Below are 20,530 nucleotides of genomic sequence, written 5' to 3'. Positions count from 1 at the left end.
ATTGATCAAATACTGCATGAAGGCATAGCACTTGATTAATGGTGTGTATTATGTACACACACCCGTGCAAGCATGCACACACCCTTGGGGAGGTGGTGGAGTGACTCTGCATCACAATGCAGTGGCCACAGGGAAATAAGAAGACTAAGAGGGAATTAAGGTAGACACCTCATCCACTGTTGCTGTTCTCCAGGGCTTAGTCTTTTTTCTGCTCCATACTGAGGCGCACAAACACACACACTGGCCTAAAGCCTGGATTATACTTCCGCGTAGGATCGATTCAGCGTGGCCTACGCCGTTTTGAGCATTCATACTTGTGCACCGCCTAAACGCAGTTTGGCGGAGGAGTTTCTATGTCACTGAACTTCAAACATTTCAAACTGAGAGGATGGTTTCAAAGTTTATGCTAATGAATGTTGAACAGCAGTTACTTTGACAGAAATTGCAGCAATGTAGAAAACTGAAGACGTCGGAGGAGATGACCACTGAACTGACTGAGGATGAAGGTCAAGGAGCTTTTTGTTCTCGTTCGGTCGCCAAGACATGTAGTTAGATTTCCAAGGAGGTGCATATGGCATGAGTTCACAGTGTGGGTACATGGCTACACCCCACCTAACAGCATTGAGTCAATGTAGAGTTATTGGTCTTAACTTTTGGCTGCATGGTTTAGTAGTTGTTGTTGGTGTAGTGGCCTCAGTTGTGAGTTGTCCTAACAGCTGGTAAACTTCATACAGGAGGGCTGATAATATTATGGTCTTTTGAGTCACTGGTCTGCCTTTTATATGGGCAATGTGTGAAATCTTGGTGTGTCTACACCTATCGTAGGAAATGCACTCTTTGGGACATCAGCCAGACAAATCTCAGTGGGCTGTCTTTAACAACAATGCCAGTGTCTTTACTGCCCCTTTACTTTTCATTCGGGACATGCATGGGAGCGTCCTGCCTGTGTGTTGGTTACTGTGCTGGGCTCAATGGACACGCACAACCAGGTTTCAACCCTGACTCAAGCATAGGGAAGTTGCTCACATGCTGCCAAACCTGCATTCATTCAGAAATACAGTAATATTTTTCACACAGGTTAACTTTGAAATCTCACTGTGTAACTGTAAGGTTGTTGATGATTTAACACTCGGTCTGCCCAGTAAGAGGAGAAGGTGGCAGGAATAGAGGATGATCCACAAGAGGTCAAGAACATGAGCACGAGCTTAAGTAGCTGAGGTTAAGGAAAGAGTGGAGGAATCTCTTTGGGAGAGAAAGGCTAATACTTCTCCTTCCTCTCAGGTTGGACTAAGGGCAGAGCTGCAAGTAAGGATTATGTTTATCATCAATAAATCAGAGTTCTTTAACTCGCATCATAACTTTCTAATGTCATACATTAGGGAACATACCAATCACAATCTTTCATGGTAAAGGTACTAGTGTGTTCTAGTGTAGATCTACTCAAAGGAAATTGTTCCAGCACAAACTGATATTTTACAATTATTCATGCCTCCAACTTTCTGTCAGCAGTTGTGTTCAATTTCCAGAGGAAAATGCCCAATTTCTTTTTGAGGATTTTCTTGACAAAGCTTTGAACTCAATCCCATCAAACACCTTTTGGGACAAACTGAGCCACCAACTGTGAGCCAAGGTTTATCTCCCAACATCAGCTCCTGACCTCCCTAATGCTCCTGCTCCTGACTGGGAGAGAATCCTCAGAACCAGGCTCTGAAGTCTTGTGGAAAGCCTTCTTAGAAGAGTGGAGGCTGTTAAAGCAGCACATAGTATCAATACAGTCTGACCAGGAATTACATTTTTCCTAATAAGAAATGTGTGCACACCTACTTTGTTTGTCTATTTTTGGATTGTCCGTCCCATTATTGTGAACAAGATATCTCAAGCATGCCTGAAGGGAATTTCTTCAAATTTAGTACCAATACCTCAAAGGTCAAGGTCACTGTGACCTTACAAAACACGTTTTTGGGCTCGTGACTTCATCTCAGCAGCAGACTGAGGACATTTCCACAAATTTGGTACAAACACTCACAGAAGAACTGATAAGAATTTGCTGGTCAAAGGTCACAGTGACCTCATACGAATCTGGAATAAAATTGTATGTAGACTGAAACTGCTCCGGATGGTGGAGGTATCCAGCCACAGCACGGAAATCATACTTCATTCTGACACGTTCGTCCAGTTTCACGTCTAATCACAGCCCAGTTTGACCTTTTGACGTCTGTCGGCTCATCGGTTGAACTTCTGATTAGATGTCATTGGTTTTTGCTGTGTTTGTGTGTGAGGAATTTGCTCATCTAGCAAAGGGGGCACTATGTGCGTTGGACACCATTATTCATTCAGAGCTGAACACTGCTGCTGGATTATCGAGAAGATCATTTGATAATATAAGTGACAAAAGACACAGTCAGTGTTTGTGTGTTTTAAATGTTTATTAGCTGCTGCTGTGGTTTCTCTGACACCAGTGGTGCGGGACATTTGATTTGATACGTGTGCATGTGTGTTTCAGCTGTAACAGTGTGACACATGCTCTTTTGCAAGTCTTTGAGTGTGTATGTGTGTTCATTCAACAAGGGGGTCTTTCACAGTCCGAGCCTGTGGTGAGTTAAATGATACCCCCCCCCCCCATCCCAACCAGACCACCTCTCTCTCTCTTCTCTCTCCAGGATTTCATCTCTGGGTCAGTGCTTCCCTGTGTTGCCCTAGTTGTCATGGTTACAGCCTTAAGCGTCACCCTGGACGACGCGCGGCGCTGGGAGTGAGTCTCAGGCTTCAGTGACTTTTGGAGTTTGCCATGAATTATAGCCCAGAGTCTCTAGGGGGCTGAAGCCGGCTGGCAGCGGCTGAAATATGGCTGCGGTTTTGTTTGCTGTGATATATGAAGGCGGCGGTGGTGGCGGCGGCGGCGCTGGCCACAGTGTGCTGCTCCGGTTGCACTTTATTTCTCAGCACAGAAATTACTGTGCTTGTTTATGGAGAAAGAATGCAGGGCAGAGGTAATTACAGTATAATGGGGCATGGGGAGTTTTGCTGGTTGGATGGCGATCAGGAGTTCATAACAACCAACCTTAAGGCCGGCTTTAATAAGAACCGCGCTCCAGTTCTTCAAGAGGCAGAAATGTGTGCGTGTGGTGGCTGGACAAGTCCAAACAGCCTGAATTCATCTGTGCTTCTGTTCCAGATCTGCTTGAAGGGTACAATTGATTTTTATTACCTGAGGTAGAGCTTGTTCAATACATCAGCATAATATATCCTTCTGCGAGAGATTTAATCATCTGGGATTCTGGGATTGTTTTTTTGTTTTTTAAAGTTAAATCGCAGCAGCGTAATTCACCTGACAGTTGTGTGAAATGATAAATGAAAACCTGTAGTGTGTCAGCATATCCAGTTAGGATTGGTTATTGTTGAAATCCTCACCAAAGTTGAGTGTTGGGCTGAAATGATGAATCCGTTTTCAGAAGAGCTGCAGATGAATTTCTTCGTCTGGAAACTATAAATGGTTTAAACTGTTACAGCTGCAATGCAATACTTGATGAGATTCTTGGTTATGTTTACTTTAATCAATAAAGTATTGTTTATTTATTAGGAAATCTAAACTATTTTGCATTTCTGTTTGTGTTTTGACAACAGGTTTAGGATATCTTGTTAAATGAAGGATTGTGTGCAAACTAATAGTTACGCTTTAAATTAAGATCCTGTAAAAAAAGTATTTTCAAAAGGTTTTATACTGGCACCTGAATGGAAAAATATACTTTAAAAAGAAAAGAAAGTTGACATTGAATAATATTTTGGTTTATTACATTTTCCAATGAATCTGGGCCTTCAAAGACCTTGTATGTAAAGACTGACATATCTTCTGATGTTTGGTTTATTTCATTAAATGAAAAATTAATATCCTGAATTTCACCATTGTATAGAAGCATAGTTTTTGTACTGGCACCAAAACATGTATTAGTATCTGCGTAGAACTATTTTTAAATAATAACCATCCTGTTAGTGAGTCATAAATTATGTGATATTCCCACCATTGTCCATCTCTAAAATGGAATTACTGTCAAAGTAAAATACTAGAACGGCACTCTCTGCCAAGGTCCAACAGTCCCTTTAAATTCAATTAAGCTGCACTAAATTGCACACACTCAAAGAAATCAGTCCTCTAAATATGGCAGATTTATCATTTTCATCAAGATCCATGAATTATTACCTGGAAAATTGTCAACAAAATGTCACAAACGCACCATCTCACAATGGTAAAGAATGACTGAGACTGAGAAAAAATGACTGAAACTGACCCTAAGTTAAACTGCACGTTACTATCGCTGTCAAGTTCGTGTCTATAATATAGTAGAAATAATATATTTATATCTGATAAATAACAAATAAATGTTACTACATGGGCGAGTAGCGGCCTCCTGAACCTACAAGTGCATTCAGTTGATGTCTCATTCATGGTGTGAAACTCTTCTTCTACTCTCGCTGCCTCTCGGGGCTGCAGATAAGTGATGTGGTGTTAGTGCTGTGTTCACTAATGTGACCCAGTATGATCCATATAGATCACACACACACACACTAGCAGCCCGATGCTGCTGCAGTGACTTATATAAGCTCAGTGAAGTACACCATCAGCACTATTATCTAGTCTCATGCTGCCAAGCTTATGGCTGAATAATGTTACTTAAGAATAAATAGTTTCTTACTTCTTCTCTCATCTCTCATCCACCTCTTCTTTTCTTAGTGTTTCTCTACCTCCTCTTTCACTCTTCTGAAACTGCCAATGCGATTGGACCGTGACTCTGGAGATGTCTGTGTCTGTCTGTTGTTGTCGGTCATTAAATCTCAGTAGAGCTATATCCATGGTGCCAAGAGAATCATCATAATATAAACTGATTAAGTTTTAATTTATGCTGGGTGATATCTAGCTGATGGATTGGCACTGAGGTTTTCGCTGACATTCACGGTTCTCAGACAATAGATGCCATTGACTTTTGTGATCCCCGACTTTTCCTACAGACGCTGACATTTGTGGTTTTGAATGAAACGCCTCAACGGGTATTGGATTAATTGCTGTGAAATATGATCCAGACAGTCAGTGTTTTTCTGTCACGGTGAAACATCTGTCATCCTGCAACTTCTCATCTCATCTCGTCAGTCTGACTGACAGCTGCATCAGTCTGAAATCTCTGAAGCCCCTGACGTCCTGAAAGGTGATATTTTCGTCCCTGCGTGCTGGTGATAGCCACTGGCAGGGGGCGTGATGTTTTCGGGTTGTCCATCCATCTGTCTGTTCCTTTCATGTGAACATGATATGTCAAGAACGCCTTGAATTCATTTCTTCATATTTGGTACAAACGCTCAGTTGGACTGAAGGATGAACTGATCAGAGTGTGGGGGTAGATGTTCAAGGTCACTGTGACCTTACAAACATGTTTTGATCTTGTGAACGCAGCTTCTCAGTGACACCTCGAGCGACTTTATTTGAACTTGGTACAAACGTTCAATTAGACTCATTGATTAACTGGATAGATTTGGGTGGACAAGGGTCCAAGGTCAAGGGAATTGTGGCGTCACAAAACATGTTTTTGGCCTCATTAAACATGATACTGCAAGTCTAACTCGAAAATTAGACCAGGTGTCACTGTACTAATTTCATTTCAATAGTCAAAGGTCACAGTGATCTCTTATGAGTCTGAAGGAAAATGTAAATGTACTGCACTGGTTTGCACTGGTGATAATCCTTTACAGAACTTTATAGAGGGGGCTCTGTAGAAACCAGCAAAGAAACATGCTTCACGCTTGTCATTGCTTCGGCTGTTATAGAGTTAGAGATGGAGCCTTTAACCTAGTTTCTATTTTGCTTCATGCATTTTAATTGTTGTTTCCCTTTCTTCTCTTTCTTGACGACAGGACTGGGTTTTCCTCACTCGCTTCTGCTTTCTCACCGACTTTGGACGTCTAGATTTCCGGTTCCGCTATCCAAAGGTAGGACCATTATTTAGTGTGTGTGTGTGTGTGTGTGTTATGCTTTGCAAGTTGCTGCAGCATGCCCACACTTTCTTCTCTCAAGTCTTTCATATTTCTTTTCATCACCCCACTTGACTGTCTTCCTTTCAACTAAGTTGTCTCTCTTCTTTCCTTCCTCTTACCTCATCTAAACCAATGCCATCGCTTGTTCTCTCTTCCTCTGGCTGTTCCTGCTGCACCCACCTCGTCCTCTTTTCTTATTTCCTCCTCCTTCTTTTTCCTCTTCTCCACTTTATCTTTCTGTATTTTGCTGTTTTTTCTCTTTGTTTACCCATGCCTTGTTTTAGCCTGCAGACTTTGGAAACAGTATTTGCCGTCTAAATCTCAAATCTCAAACCGTCTCGCTGCCTCCTCACTGATCTATGCACATCCCACCCAAGCTTTTCTCCTAATCTTTTCCCCCCTCTCTCTCTCTCTCCCTGTGCAGTCTCGCTGCTGTCAGAATATATTGCTTTACTTTGATGACAGTTCTCAGTGGCCAGCTGTGTACAAGAGGCCTGAAAAGGTGAGATACTGACACGCTCTGCATCACGTCTTTTGACAAGCTATTATTAAAGAGAAATACGGCCCCATTTTCGAATTTGCATGTCACTGTGGTAATCAAAAAGCCCTGTGACTCCAATTTGTTAATTTTCACATTTTGAAAGATAGCTCGCGCTCATGCTGCTCAGAATAAAACAAACTGATTTTCTTAACACCCGGGGGGAAAAAAATACATTTTGCAAATGGTATTTTCACTCACAAGAATGATGTATTATTGATTATCCAGGCCGTGATCGGGGATGGTACGATGCATATCAGGTCTCAGATCTTTGAATTTTAAAGCGTGGACTCATGTAATATTGGCCCATCCCTGAGCTATTAGAGTAGTATGCTTGAATAAACTTAATCTGTCTTGTAGCTGCTTGTACACTCTAAAGGCTATTTATTAGAAACACTTGTATATCGTCTTATTTATTCTGTCAGCCATTCAGCCAACAGTAGTGCAATGCATCCAATCATGCAGATCCAGGTCAGGAGCTTCACTTCATGTTCACATCAAACATCAGAATAGGGATCGAATGTGTTTGTTTGTTTCTAATGGGCTGGTCTAACTGGTTCCTCTGCTGGGATTTTCAGCTAAATGTTTTTTTAGATTTTAGTCAGAATAATGTGCTGGTGAGCAGCAGCTCTGCAAAAGAAAAGTCTTGTTGTTGAGAGAGGTCAGAGGAAAATTGCCAGACTTGTTAAAGCTGCACAATGCATCAATCTGTGAAGCAGATGTCAGCCAAGAACTAAAATCTGAGGCTGCAGCCGACACAGATTCACCAAAACTGGAGCAATCGAAAAACAGATAAAAACGTAGCCTTGTCTGGTGAATCTTCTTATTGGGTCATGCAGGCGATGGGGTCAGAATTTCATGTCAACACCATTAATCCACTGGTCCACAGATCAGACAGGTGGTGGTGATGGATCTGTGTGTGAGGAATATTTTCATGACACCAATCAATCAGTCATGTTTGAGTATCACAGCCTCTCTGGGTTTCGCACTGTTGACGTGATCCACAGCCTCAAATCGCAGCAAACTCGACACTTGCCCTTAACAACACACCTGTGAAGCCAAGATCTGACTCTGGAGATGTGTGTCCCACATGCAGACAGACGGAGATGAGGAGGAATTATTAGAAACCAAACAGATATCGCACACTGAAGAATACAACATTGACCAAATACCTTGAGTTTCTCGGCTCATGTAGTCATTTTCGTGGCGCACTCTTCATTTTGCTGACATCTCTGACACACAGATGTGACATCACACTGAGCTATTTCCAGCACAGCCACAAAAACCACAGTGTTTCTCAGCTTCTCAGCTTCTGGTGTCAGTTTCCTAGAATCAAGAAGCAAGTAGCCTTCACTCTACACTCGCCATGCTGCACAAATATTTATCTGCCTGTCACACAAGGAGCGCTCCATCACACACACACACTTTCAGTTCCAATGTGATGAATTATTCTTGTTCACGTTTTGACTTTAGTGTGTTTTACTCGCAGCAAAACTGCTACCAGAAGGAGGCGGTGCTGAGGCCCGAGAACAACCAGGTCATCAACCTCACCACCAGCTACACCTGGTCCGGCTGTGTGGTAAGAGCGCACATGCATAATGCACACGCACTCACCTGAACAGAGCAGCTTCTCTCATGTCAGCAAGCATCCGTCCTGCCAGAGTGCCCCTGAGCAGGACACCCACTGCAATCTGTTATTATATACTGAATGTATTATTAACCAATCATGACCTCTCTGTGTTGTGGTAAACTTTATGTCCGTTGCAGAGAATCCCATCATTCCTCTCAACATATTTTCACCAGATTTTTCCCAAAAGATGATATTTTTATCTTTTTTATCTTTTTATCACAAGATAATTAAGTTGTGCACACAGAGACAATATCTGTGTAGTAAAGACACGACTGGCCGATGCTTTGAAGACAACACTAATTTCATAAAAGTATTATGATTGAAACATTGTCCTTCCATCGTCTGAGCCTGTTTTCCTTCAGTATGCGCAGCAAATAACTCCTGACAATCCTGTGTCCCTGTGCAACAAGAATTTCATGATTAGCTGAGTTTTATCCAGGCTGTGGTATAAATATATATTTTTTTCGGACTTCAGGGGCTCCGTACAATAGAGGTGTTAAAGAGGAAAACGAAGAGAGGCAGACAGAGAGCGAGAGATAATGGCCTGTAATGTGTTTTGTTGCACTGACGCACACGTTCCCACTGCTGATGATGCATCCCAGCCAAACAGAAGGGCGTTGAAAGAGCTTCTCTCTCCTGTCACACCTTTCTTTCTTTATTATTTTTAAATATTCCTCTTATCTCCTTTTCAATAAGCAGCACAACGTGTTTGTTTATCACATTAGAAAGTGTGATTGCCAGCGTCGCTCTGTTGTCGCGGCAGTTTGAGGATCTTGTTGCCACATTTCAGACTTTGGGACGTGAAATAGGTTCATATCTCGATATATCAGGCTGCCACTCTACTGTGATAATTCAGTGCGTCTCTGAGGTAAACAAATGTCACCTTTTTTTTTAAATGCAACATCCTCTGTGCATCACTTCCCCTTTGTTTCCTCTCTCTCAGGTGGAGGGAGACGGGAACGAGGAGGTTCTGAGCTGCGTGGGCGGACGCAGCTTCCGCTCGGTGAGGGAGAGATGGTGGTACATCGCTCTCAGCAAGTGTGGGGTAAGCACTGACCCTCCGACCCAAGCTGGCTCTCCCTCGCTGCAGGGCCAGGTGCACTGCCAGGGGGTTACCATGGCGATGCACCACTTTTATCGCACAGACCGACTCAGAGGGTTTAAACGCGCCCGTGTAGTCACTGCGTCCGTGTTCTGCTTCGCTCCAGATAAACAAACGTCATCACTGTTATTAACATCCACGTCAACTGTCCTTCCAAAGTGAAGAAAGATTATCTCCTGGGGGATTAGCGATGAGAAAGAGTTACGTGTGAGTCGTCGACGTCTAAACACGCAATGAAATTATGTCAAAATGTCAAAAAACAGCTATTTTCACACTTTAAATTATTTATTGACAATTTTGAAGTCAAGCAAAACAGGTTTCAGGTGCAAGCAGTGGCATCAGATATTAAAATTGGAAAACTCAGGCAAAAATATATCCAGCCCCCCCTGAAGAAGGCTCAGTGGAACGCTGGATGTTTTAAGGCTGTTATTTGTGCTGGCTCCTAATACATTTTAAATCAACCTGAGCATAATTTTTCTCTCAGCATGCGCTTTCTCATTTGAGCATTTTACACCAGGCAGCATTTAACATTCCAGAAGTGATATGAAAAAGGCTTAATACAAGAAAACTGCAAGTAAATTTCACCCTGGGATTTACAGCAGGTAGATGGTACAACTGGGTATTAGGGCCATTGAAGAAAAAACCTGATCTTGACACATTGCAATATATATTCGACTTATGGATATGAAATGCTGTTGGAGACCAACAGAACTGATTCCAAACAACTTAAATACCACTGAGCCACCAGTGCTCCAAACTCATTAGATGTTACAGCTGATCTTGTATTTGCACATCTGTCTGTGATTTGCCTCTGGACACCGAAGCGTTTTATCTCCCCCAGAGTGTTTCTGCACCAAAGCACAGAGACTCTGCTTTAAACTGTGCTAACTATGCTTTTGTAAGGGCTCGGCTGTAGCCTATTGATTAGCCAGCTTCGGGGACTTTTAAGAATTGTCTTGTTTGATAATGGGATTCAGTGTTAATAATGCTCCGGAACAAAACGAGCAAAGTGGCGGGCTGCGGTGTGTTGTCTGGTGATGTGCGTCTGGACCGCTCTGCATGGGGGGGGGGGGGGTTGTTATGTTGTCGAAAGTAGGTGAGGAAAAGGGTGAACAAGTGTCTTCTGAATGTGAATCACTGCACCTCTGCCTGCCTGTCAGTGTCCCGCCTCTGGTCATGATTCAGATTTGTTTATGTGTGTGTGTGTGTTAGCATTCGTGCCCTTGTGTGTGTTTTCTTTTTTTTTGCTAGGTTTGTTTTTGTGTTGTCGCATCCTGGGAGTGCCGGCTGAAGGGGAATATGATTAGAGCGGATGCTTCCTGCGGAGTGTTGTTTGGTGTCACTCCAGCGTCCGCTGATGGACACACTGCCTAATGCCGGTGGACTCGAGTATAAAAGCTTGTCTCCACTCCCGGGGACTTATGTATGCTGCGCCCTGAAGCCAATTTCCACCCCTCGTCGCTCGCCTCCTCGCATCCCTTTTGCTTTCACACCTGTCCGTCTCTCCTACCTCCATCGCTCACAATCTTTTTCTGCCCTCTCTTTCAGCTCCCTGTCACCGAGCTGTGACGAGCTCCACACCATCTCACATTTATTTACTTCTGTGTCTCCTGCTCCGCTCTGTCGGCCCGTCTCTAATTGTGTTTTTCCTCGCCATCTCGCCGGTCTCATTTTCTTTGCCTTCTCCTCATTTGGTGCAGTTTTTCCTGGCATCCGCACTCACATATTTCCCTCTCTTTGTTCCTGTTTCCCTCTCATCCGGCTCTTTCATGTACTTGGCATCTCAGTCTTTACCTGAGCTGAAGTGGATTTCAAAGTCTGTATCAGCTCATGAGCCCTTAACACCAGCCAGTGTTTCCTCTCGATACCAGATGTAGACTCGCCTGCGTGAAATGATAAAATATGAGGCTGATTTTATTATTTAACATTTCCAGGCATCTTGATTTATTATTGCAGGAAAACATCAGGCTGCAAAAAAACAAATCATTATTTCATCATTAGAAATTAAATTGAGTTCATTGCAAATTACAGAGAGGAGGACCTCTGCCAATCAGGATGAAGGTTTATTGACATGTAAACGAAGGTCACAGAAGTTCGCATTAATCTCCATGCTTGTATTTCACTTTATATATATTTATATAGTGTACATATACCATACTGTACAGCCCGGCTTTAATTATATCTGTGTGTCCGCTACACAGTTTTGGACGGCTCATACTCCTCTGTTATTGTCTTTCATAAAACAGTTTTGATGGTTGGAGGTCTGGAACTAATTAGGGACCATTAATTGAAAATAAACAGAAAACAGAGCAACTCAATAATGTGGCCTCGTTGCAATCGAGCGCAGCAACTGTTGTCGGAGCTTCAGTTTATGAGCCGTTTATCCTTACGTGGTCTTACAAACATAAGTGGAGAAATTGAGAGCTTTGAATGGCTGTAATCAACAACTGCTTCATTATGCCGAACAGAATCAGGCGTTAATGAAACAACGCCGGCGCGGTAGGGAACCGGGGAAAGAGCTGAAATGAGGCTGGTTGTTAATGGGAGCGGCTCGGCCAGGGGATTCATCTGGATCCAACAAACGGCTTAGAAATGCACAACACATCTACTGTACTGTACAGAAAATTCTAAACTATATCTCTGGTAAAGACTTCAAACACACAGGAAAAAGATCCTCATCTTGTTTTTACATCAGAGCCTGACCGACTCATCGGTTGGCCCATAAGAATCGGCCGATATGAACCTTTCACAGATGTAAAGGTATTTGCATTAATGTTTGCTGATATGCGTGGACATGACAACCTTTAGTGTATGTTTTACACATATTTTTCTGAGCTTGACGTTAAAAAGACGTGGCTGCACAGAGCCCTGACCTTCAGAATAAACTGGGCTGCCAGCTGTGAGCCGGGCCTCTCGCCCAACATCAGGGCCCGAACCCACCAACATACAGTAAACTTCTGTGGCTTGGATCAGATCCCTGTTACGTTCCCAGAGGAGTAGAAGCTGTTAAGGCAGCGTGTTAAAGAGACACTTCGATGGTTTGCGTTAAACAGCCCCTGAAAAAACATTAGTATTAAGTCCTTTGTGGCTTTGAAGTGAAAAAAGAACATCTTGACCTCTGCTGCGAATTCTTCTAAAAATCTGTCTGTTGTCCCTCAATTTAATTGAAGGAGTCACCTCTGATGTTCATGTTTTTTGGAATAGCATGTCCAACAATCACACATGGGCAGAATATCCAGATGTATGTAGCTGACTGTGCACACCGGGGGTGGTGCTATAGGATTATAACGTTGATTTCAACACGCGCACATACTTTCATCTTTTTATTGTACAATTGCACAATAGAATTACTGCACGGACACATAAACAATGCTTAAAGAAAGCCGGGAAAAGGGTGAAAGTGTATGGGTTGTCTGTTTACAAAGAGAGATGTGCGGTAAAAGTTGGCAACAACATCAACAGACGAGGGCAAAAAGATCCCAGGCCAATGATCATATGCAAAACTAAACCAAGACACAACAATGAACTAACAAAAAGTTTGACGTTTCATGATATTGTGAGGAAAGAAGCCTTGAGGATCGTTGGTTGTGAGACACAGTGGACGCAGCCAGAACTAGAATGAGTCCATTCCTCCATCAAGGCCCAACATTTCTCTTCTGAAACTAACTACATCTGGATTTTTTTTCTGGATCCGCACCAAACAAAAAAATGCCTGTTTTTTTCAAGTTCCAGGAATGAGAACTCAACAGAAATGTTGAAATATGTTGAAAAAAACACTCTATCCCGTGTTAAAGAAAGTGGGACAAAAAATCCTGGATCTGCACCAAAATTTCAGGGATTCTTCCCTGAACTGTGTCGCATTCTTCCACTGAGTTTCGTGGTCATACGTCCAACAGGTTTTGTGTAATGCTGCTAACTAACAAACAAATGCGGAGGTAAAAAATACAGCACATTGTTCAATACAATAACTTGATAAAAATAAAATGTTGGCCTGGTGGCTACAGGATTACGGCTGCTGGTGGTACGACACTCAACTATAAGACAACTCTGAGTGCTTATTTTCCAGGGACTCTTGAGAAGACCTTTTTAAACGCTGTTATCAGAAGCGCAGGGGAACACATGATGTACTACACTGCAGTGTGGAGGCTTTTTACATGTGCAACAAACAGCCATCCAGTCTCTGTCTGTCAGACAGAGAGACGCCCTGCTGTGAAGCGCCACGTCCTCTCTCTCTCTCTCTCTCTCTCTCTCTCTCTCTCTCTCTCTCTCTCTCTCTCTCTCTCTCTCTTTGCATCTTGCTCCTTTACTCTTCACTCTCTACCTGCTTTTTTCTTCTTCTTCAACTTTCTCCCTTTCTACATCTATCACTCTCTTTATCTCCGTCTCCCTGCTCTTTGTGTCTGTATTGATTTTTGCAGCAGTGAACGATCCATGCTCCTCGCCCTCCTTGATGGAGAGAGTGAGACGGAGTCTCAGGCTGCCAAATGAAATCAAAGTCTCCCCCCCCTCTCTTTTCCCTCGCTCCGTGGCAACAAGCGCGAACTCCATCGGCTTTGAACTTGTGTGTGTGAAATGAGCTCTCTGTGCTCCGATTGTCAGCCCATTTCTGTCCCGTCTCTCTCGTTCTCTGCTCCCTATCCCTCTTTTTTCCCCCTCCTCACCTCCCAAAGTCTCTCTGCTTCTTTATTTGTGTGAAAGCTAAAAATGAACACGATTCCAACAGTGGTTTCCCACACGGCATTCCTCCTTTCCTGCGTGTTTACATACCCAAATATTCTTTCTGTGCACTCTCTTTCAAAACAAAATGTGGAACACTACATATTTCTAATACGCCCTAACAAATAATTGATATATGTGTGTGGCAGTAAGTATTAATAATGGAAAAGGAGAAAACTCTTCATTAAATCAGAGAAAACAGTTGCCATGGATTTCTCATTTATCTCTCCTGTTTATCTGGGCCATCTTCACATTGGTAGCACAGGAGGCAGAGTTTCATTCACTTCTTCTTACTCCACTAACTTCCTCCACACACTGAGGAGGCACTGAGTTCTGTGGTCAAAGGTCAGGGTCACTGTGACGTCTCAAAACAAAAACACAAACCTCACTGCACAATGTATAAGAAATATATCAATATTTATTGAACCTTTGTTATATTGCTATTGATGAAAATTATATTGGAATAATTATTGATATTGTTTTTCTACCCAGCCCTATGTTCATACTCAAAATACTATCACAATATATGAATATTTATCTATAAATACCATTTCATCAGTATCAGCGTGCTCCAGTTGAATTCCTTTGAGTTCTAAATACTTTGTGATGCAGCACTTTGAGGATCATATACTTTAACTAATAAAGTTAAATCCACTTATCGTCTTTTTTTTCTCATCTTCACACTGAAAAGATAAGAATATCATAAAAGTTTTAAAGCGTTGTTACTGTTCTTTGCTGTTCAGGGCCATCAACCTGCAGAATTGCAGAGTGCAGCTTTTAAGCCTTAATGTGTATTTTTGTACAGATCACGAAGCCTGTAACAATTTTTTAACCGTGGATTATTAATCACATCTGACCTCCCTCTCTTCCTCTCGCTCCCTCGCTCCCTCTCTTCCTTTCTCCCCTCCCCTCCCTCCTCTCCCGCAGGGCGCCGGCTTGCGGCTGGAGTACGAGATGAAACTGACCAACGGCCAGTCTTTCTGGACGCAGCATTTCTCCGCAGATGAGTTTGGTGAGAGTGATTAGTCAGAAAACAGAGAGATTATGGAACGAATCGCTGATGGCACAAGCCAACGCCACTTAGCACGGCCAATAAAGCACACTGAACTGAACAAATTACAATAATGACGGGACGGCTGAATGAATTAATGATGATAGATGAACTGAAAAGAAGGAATGAGAAGAAGAGGAGACCCAAGTAGCTTCTAAATGAATTATTCCTACACCCCCCCCCCCCCCCCCCCCCCCCCCCCCCCCCTTCTAGTGTACCTCTCTGCTGCTTATCTAATCCAATATCCTCATCACGTACCTGCCGCTCTGTGTTTTCCATCCTTTTTTCCTTCTTCCTTAATTACCCCCTCAATTCTTCTTCACCTTGATATTGATTCCTTTACTTTCTGGTTTTGATTTCTCCATCTCTCTTGTGCCTTTTTGTTTTTCACCTTCCTCTGTGTTTCACGGCCTTTCTCTCTCATTAATTATTCTTTTTTTTCTCCTTCCTCTTCAGGAATCCTGGAGACGGACATCACATTCCTGATCATATTCTCCTTGGTGTTCATCCTCTCGTGCTACTTTGCCTGTAAGTACCGTCTTGTCCACTTATACTGTATCTCTCTTTCTGTATTCTGACTTTCGAAGCCCGCGGCAGCCGTTAAGTGCCCTATTCTTGAGATCTCTCTATAAAATCTACATGTTCTCTTGATGGGATAGGAGTAAGTTCTCATGTTTCCTCAGATAAGTAAAGGTGGAGCATGTGCCCGTTCGCTCCCAGGAGCCAGGAGTTTGTCAGAACAGAGTGCGAGCTACACAGATGCAGGAGTGAGAGGATGGGGAGAGCGGGGCTGGTTTTTCCATGTAAAGGCGAACGGTTGAGTGGAGAAGGTAGCGGTGGCGTTACCATCAAGGAAGCGAATTCGTCACATGAAGGTCACAGCGCAAATAACCTGCAGCTACTGAGAAGAAGAGCCCCAAGGAAGAACTAAACGTATTCCAAACATGCTTAATGTAAAGTTTTACCACGTAGCCATCGGGTTTATCTTCCATTTTCTGAACTGTTAAAGGTTTGGGTCACTTACATTACAAAATGCATATTTTCATATTTATCTGTAATGCTGTGGTTCCCTGCTTCCTTGATTTCTAACCCCTCAAAATGAAACCACAGCCTCTTTGTGACCCCACATAACAAGGTATGGCCTTAATGTGAGGGTCGTTCAGATGCCTTAAGAATTCATTGCTTTTCGGTTACAGCTCTTAGACTGTATATAAAGATGGATGACATGACACCTCCCCAAAAGTGAAGCCAAACTGTCTTGATCGCCTCCTAGTGGCTGGCTGCAGTATAGGTCAGATCAAATCCCACCTCCTCCATGTGAGTGGATGGGCCATAGGCAGTAAAATACGTAGAAAGATGGTTCATGTCATTTTAGATAGTATTTATCAACACTGATGTTTGTTCAAGTGTTAATTTTTCATGTAGGTTTTGTTTTTATTATGTATTTGATGCCATTTAAAAAATGGTACTGATAGCGAGCCGCGATTGGTCGAGTGAGTCTGCCGGCCTCACTAACTCGCGGCTACTTCTTCTCACAGTTCTATGGCAACAAATATCTAATTAAAACCAAACTTGATGGAAAAACATGCAGACTGTGGCTCGAAATGTTCACGATGGCAGTTTTCCTGGATAGTGAGAAGAAAGAGGAGTCACGTCGTCCATCTTTATAAACAGTCTATGATTCAGCCACGCAACAATGTTTTAAAGCGATTTCTGCAGCCACTGGAATAGAAGAGGAGTCAACACAGAATTCTGTTTGTGCAGCTCACAGCGATGAATAAGTGTTGAAAAATTCAACAGCAGAATTCACACTGTGCATTCACTATTTCTTCAGTAGTTCAAATTTAAGCTATGGTTAATGGACAGTAAAGAGATACTGTTTCTGGATGGTGATGATGGGTTTTAAATTCATTTTAATGTAGTTTTAACAAAAATAAAACAAAAAAACCTTTCACCTTGATTGTTTTGGTACCCGCAGATTTTTGATATCTCCAAATCTGAGCTTGTCAGAACTAAACTATCTGCTTTTGTTTCTTCTCACTCGTATCTCCAAAAAAGTTTAGTAGCTGTTCTAGATCTTCTGCTTGAATCGCAGCGTCTTCCTCTGCAGACGGAGTCGTCCCGGGATCGCATGATCGAGTTTCCATTAACTCTTCGTGTCAGTGTTCCAGATCCGGAGATGGATGCATATTAATGGTCGCTCCCCGCGTCGTTTATCTGGCCCAGTCCCTTGTTCTTTCTTTTCTTCTGCCTCTCTCGCTCTCCGTACCTCTCTCGCTCTCCGCCGCCATCTGTTAGCATATCTCCATCCTTTTTATCTCCATCCCCAACAACACACACACGCTCGCGCACATGCACACACACACACACACGCTCAAACACACCTTCATCACCTCTATCTCACTCTGTTTTTTCACCCCCCCGCAGACAATCTGAAGGGAAGACAGCTTCTTCACACAACCTACAAAATGTTTATGACGGCGGCAGGTGTGGAGGGTGAGAGCTTCTGTCCTCCACACACACACACACACACACACACACACACACACACACACACACACACACACACACAAGCACTATCACACATACTTAAGATGACAATGAGCCTCTTGCGTGGCTGCAGCATCTCATACCTTAATCCCCACTTCAAGAGCTGCGATAATATCACTGTTATTAGCCTCTGAATAGAAACTATTGTAAACAGACGTGCTGTGCCACAGTGCTCAGCGGTGCATGCTGTCGCTGACGAACACCCCTCTCTTTTCTCTTCTCACCCCATCCTCTCCTTTTTTCTCTTCTCCCCCCTTATCTCGCTCCCTCTTCCTCCTCGCTATCTTGTCCCCCCCCCCCTGCAAATCTGCTCTCGATTCTCCTGCCCCCCCTGAATTCCCTTTCTCCCACTTCTCTCAAGCCCGCTGCTCCCTTTTCATCTCCTTTTATCAATCCCTCTGCTTTTCTGTCTCACTCTCCACTTCATCTCTCCTCTGTTCTTTATCTTTTTCTTTACATCCTCTCTCTTTTATCGCCTTCTCTTCTTCTTCTCCCATGTCTTTCCCCTTGTTTTCACATTTCTGTCCTCACTATATCTTTTCCATTTGGCAGTGCTCAGCCTGTTGTTTCATTGTGTCTACTGGGGCCTGTATGCGAGAGATGGAGTTGGCAACGGCAGCCTGAAAATACTTGGTGAGTTCTTCTCTTGCATTGGCCACTGTCTGTCTGTCTGTCTGTCTGTCTGTCTGTGATGGACTGACTGACTGACTGACGCTGCCTCCGAACTTGAAAATCGCACGCAGCCTGAGCAGAATGACAGAGTGGACGATGACGGATGTGAGGAGATGTAATAGCTGGTTTGACAGGCATGTCTGATTTTGTGTGTGTGTGTGTGTGTGTTTGTGTGGTGACGTGATTTTATCTTTCCCCTCTGATATCACGCATTGGGAAACCACGACCTAATTACCCCTCTGTCTTCTTCTCCCTTTCTCTCTCTCTCATTTCATCTCCGCCCGTCTCCAGGGAAATTACTGTTCTCCGTCAGTTTCCTGGTGTTCCTGCTGATGCTCATATTGTTGGGCAAAGGCTTCACTGTCACCAGGTAGGGGGTGTGCAGTCATTTCTTCGTGTGTGTGTGTGTGTGTGTGTGTGTGTGTGTGTGTGTGTGTGTGTGTGTGTGTGTGTGTGTGTGTGTGTGTGTGTGTGTGTGTGTGTGTGTGTGTGTGTGTGTGTGTGTGTGTGTGCGTTTTGTTTGAGCCTTGATGTATCTGTGTTGACTCGAGCCCTGTCAGCCGTCTGCAGCTGTGTTTCTGCTTCCTCTGTCTCTCACTGTCAGGCCGCGCTGTCACAGTCATAACACTATCTCCTGACGTGCCAGTGTTAGGTGTCACTCAGAAAGTCAGTTAGTACGCTGGAGCTGATGGTGCGGATGAACACCTGATGCTGCTCCGCTGTGAACCTTTGTGTTTGTGTCGAAGGACGACCTCTGCCCCAACAAAACATGGCTGACACATTTTGTGGTTTGCTCTATTCTCTGTTGACATTTGCTCTGGACAGGCATCATTTCAGATAGACTGTTTTTTTTTTTTCAGAAGTAATAAACTATACTTTATTTTTTCAGTTTGGGATATTTTTCACTGTTACCCCACAACATATATCAGCAAATATCTGTACTTTCTACTCCGTTATATTTTTTACAAAGCACTGTGTTACATTTAAACATTTTTTTTTTTAAGTAATCGATAATGATCCATTAATCCAACCAGAGCGGGCCGGTTACATTAGACCCCGCCTCCTGCAGCAGCGCCATCACCGATGTACAAGCAGCTAAAACATATTTGGAAGAGTCCGTTAATTAATATGACAATGCAAATGTTTTCAGTAACATCATCTGCAACATTCTTTATAAACAATTACATAAATAAAGAATATAGACAGAGTTTATTATATGTTGGCATTAATGGTGTATTTGACTGTTGCATTAGGGAAATGGCAAGTAGTAACATTAATGTGGTACTTTTACTTTACATTTTTGTCCAATCTATTTGTACTTTTATACTAAAGTAAAATGTTTGAGTACTTCCTCCCCTGCTGCTGATTTTATGAATGCTCTCTTTCGCTGAAACCTCCTCATGCATCCGTCCCACATCCGACTGAATGAACGCCCCACACTCACCCGGCTATCGTTGCTCTTTCTCATTTTCCAGTTTCCAATACTAGTTGTCAGTCTGAAAGAAACCCATCATGCTGGCAGCTCTTGAAATGTTGTTCCATTTCTACCGATATAACCCCAGAAGTTGCTCTCTCGGTAGGTTTTATGTGAGGAAAGGGCCGTGCAGTGCACAATCAAGAACTAGTTAAATTGCATTTCACCCGGTTTTTGAGTTTGAGTGGCGATGAGTCATCATCTGAACCACTGCTCGTAGTGTGAAGGTTGGACCTGCTTCAGGTTCAATTGATCTCCACGGAGGTTTTTCCACACTGAACTTTATAAAGTGAAAACTGAGCTTGCAAAATTGAAACTGGCATTTTCCACTCCAGGATCCGTACGTCCTCCTGGGCTCAGAAGATGCTGGGATCTCTTCGACTTCCCTCAAGCTTCTTAAAAGCCCAGTGAATAATCTTAAATTTCCCATTGAGTTTCAAACACGGCTGTTTATCTGCAGCGACTGATGAAGTCGACAGTTTGGTGATAATTACCAGTCGACTTTGATACGTTTCCCTGGTGTGTGCGCTGATAATTTACTGAGCTAAAGTACGTTCCAAATGCTGATGAAGGCGTTTCGCTGAAATGCTTCTTTTTGTTGACTGCAAATAATGAAGCATTATATATTTGCTTTTGTGATGCAAAACAAAGCAGCCTTTTTCACAGCCTGTGGTGTCCATGAATCTTACCCCGCAAAGATTTATCCTACACTTATAAAGCTCTGTGCTTTATGCTGTGTGGTTTGGCAAAGTTGCATTTTAGACGCAGCCGTCTCTGCT

At 43.1% G+C, this 20,530-nt stretch overlaps 1 protein-coding gene and 1 long non-coding RNA gene across 2 annotated transcripts in view; one reads left to right on the top strand and one right to left on the bottom strand.

Moving 5' to 3' along the window:
• tmem145 (transmembrane protein 145) overlaps positions 1 to 20,530 on the top strand; it is a 35,802-nt gene that overhangs the window by 6,668 nt on the left and 8,604 nt on the right. Inside the window, exons 2-10 of the mRNA XM_034611436.1 lie at positions 5,899 to 5,973; positions 6,443 to 6,520; positions 8,046 to 8,135; positions 9,130 to 9,231; positions 14,932 to 15,016; positions 15,512 to 15,583; positions 17,483 to 17,551; positions 18,158 to 18,238; positions 18,569 to 18,647. Of these exons, the coding sequence (XP_034467327.1) occupies positions 5,899 to 5,973; positions 6,443 to 6,520; positions 8,046 to 8,135; positions 9,130 to 9,231; positions 14,932 to 15,016; positions 15,512 to 15,583; positions 17,483 to 17,551; positions 18,158 to 18,238; positions 18,569 to 18,647 (731 nt within the window). The remainder of the gene's footprint in view (positions 1 to 5,898; positions 5,974 to 6,442; positions 6,521 to 8,045; positions 8,136 to 9,129; positions 9,232 to 14,931; positions 15,017 to 15,511; positions 15,584 to 17,482; positions 17,552 to 18,157; positions 18,239 to 18,568; positions 18,648 to 20,530) is intronic.
• Positions 2,638 to 15,497, bottom strand: LOC117777007. Its single transcript, XR_004616528.1, has 3 exons — positions 15,274 to 15,497; positions 10,427 to 10,433; positions 2,638 to 2,654 (listed from the first exon to the last, which is right to left on the bottom strand). It is a non-coding gene; the product is annotated as an uncharacterized LOC117777007 (long non-coding RNA).

The sequence above is a fragment of the Hippoglossus hippoglossus genome, chromosome 16 (assembly GCF_009819705.1).
Source record: "Hippoglossus hippoglossus isolate fHipHip1 chromosome 16, fHipHip1.pri, whole genome shotgun sequence".
Lineage (NCBI taxonomy): Eukaryota > Metazoa > Chordata > Actinopteri > Pleuronectiformes > Pleuronectidae > Hippoglossus > Hippoglossus hippoglossus.
Note: the sequence above shows the minus strand (reverse complement) of the source record. Positions and strands in the feature narration are given on the sequence as shown.